The 931-nt window shown below is 49.6% G+C and overlaps 1 protein-coding gene across 1 annotated transcript; it reads left to right on the forward strand.

The window, feature by feature from the left end:
- Positions 1-5: 5 nt before the first annotated feature.
- LOC105461804 lies at positions 6-926 on the forward strand (the record flags this gene model as incomplete). Its single annotated transcript, XM_011708307.1, has 1 exon — positions 6-926. A coding segment is annotated over one exon (921 nt), but the record flags the coding sequence as incomplete, so codon positions are not given.
- Positions 927-931: the final 5 nt, after the last annotated feature.

Here is a 931-nt window from a genome sequence, read left to right on the forward strand (position 1 = left end):
ACAATGGCCGCACAACTGCAGACATCTACGGGGGATTGAATAAAGTACCTGGACAACGAGTGCAGCCGCACTTCGGCATTCAAGCTGAGAGAAATTTCGGCAAAAATGGTTTCATCAGAGGTCAGACTCAGTTTCAACAAGGCCCGCGAGGTCACGGACTCTCTCCCTCAGTTGGTATAACTGGCGGCTTTCGATTCAAGAGAGAGGCTGAACCTCAAGGAACTTCACTAAGCTTCCAAGGATCGCAACCTCTGAGCGGTCCAATGCGCCAACCTACCTGGGACCTCAACGTTAATCGTAACATCTTGAACAATGGCCACACAACCGCGGACGTCTATGGAGGATTGAGTAAAGTACCTGGACAACGAGTACAGCCGCACTTCGGCATCCAAGCTGAGAGAAACTTTGGCAATAACGGTTTCATCAGAGGTCAGACTCAGTTCCAACAAGGCCCGCGAGGTCACGGACTCTCTCCCTCAGTTGGTATAACTGGTGGCTTCCGATTCAAAAGAGAGGCTGAACCTCAAGGAACTTCGCTAAACTTCCAAGGATCGCAACCTCTGAGTGGTCCAATGCGCCAACCTACCTGGGACCTCAACGTTAATCGTAATATCTTGAACAATGGTCACACAACCGCGGATGTCTATGGAGGATTGAGTAAAGTACCTGGACAACGAGTACAGCCGCACTTCGGCATCCAAGCTGAGAGGAATTTTGGCAATAACGGTTTTATCAGAGGTCAGACTCAGTTCCAACGAGGCCCGGGAGGTCATGGACTCTCTCCCTCAGTTGGTATAACTGGTGGCTTTCGATTTAAGAGAGAAGCCGAACCTCAAAAAACTTCACTAAGCTTCCAAGGAACCCAACCTCTAAGTGGTCCAATGCGCCAACCTACCTGGGACCTCAACGTTAATCGTAACATTTTGAACAA

Source organism: Wasmannia auropunctata, unplaced genomic scaffold, assembly GCF_000956235.1.
Source record: "Wasmannia auropunctata unplaced genomic scaffold, wasmannia.A_1.0 LD277475.1, whole genome shotgun sequence".
In the NCBI taxonomy this organism is placed as follows: domain Eukaryota; kingdom Metazoa; phylum Arthropoda; class Insecta; order Hymenoptera; family Formicidae; genus Wasmannia; species Wasmannia auropunctata.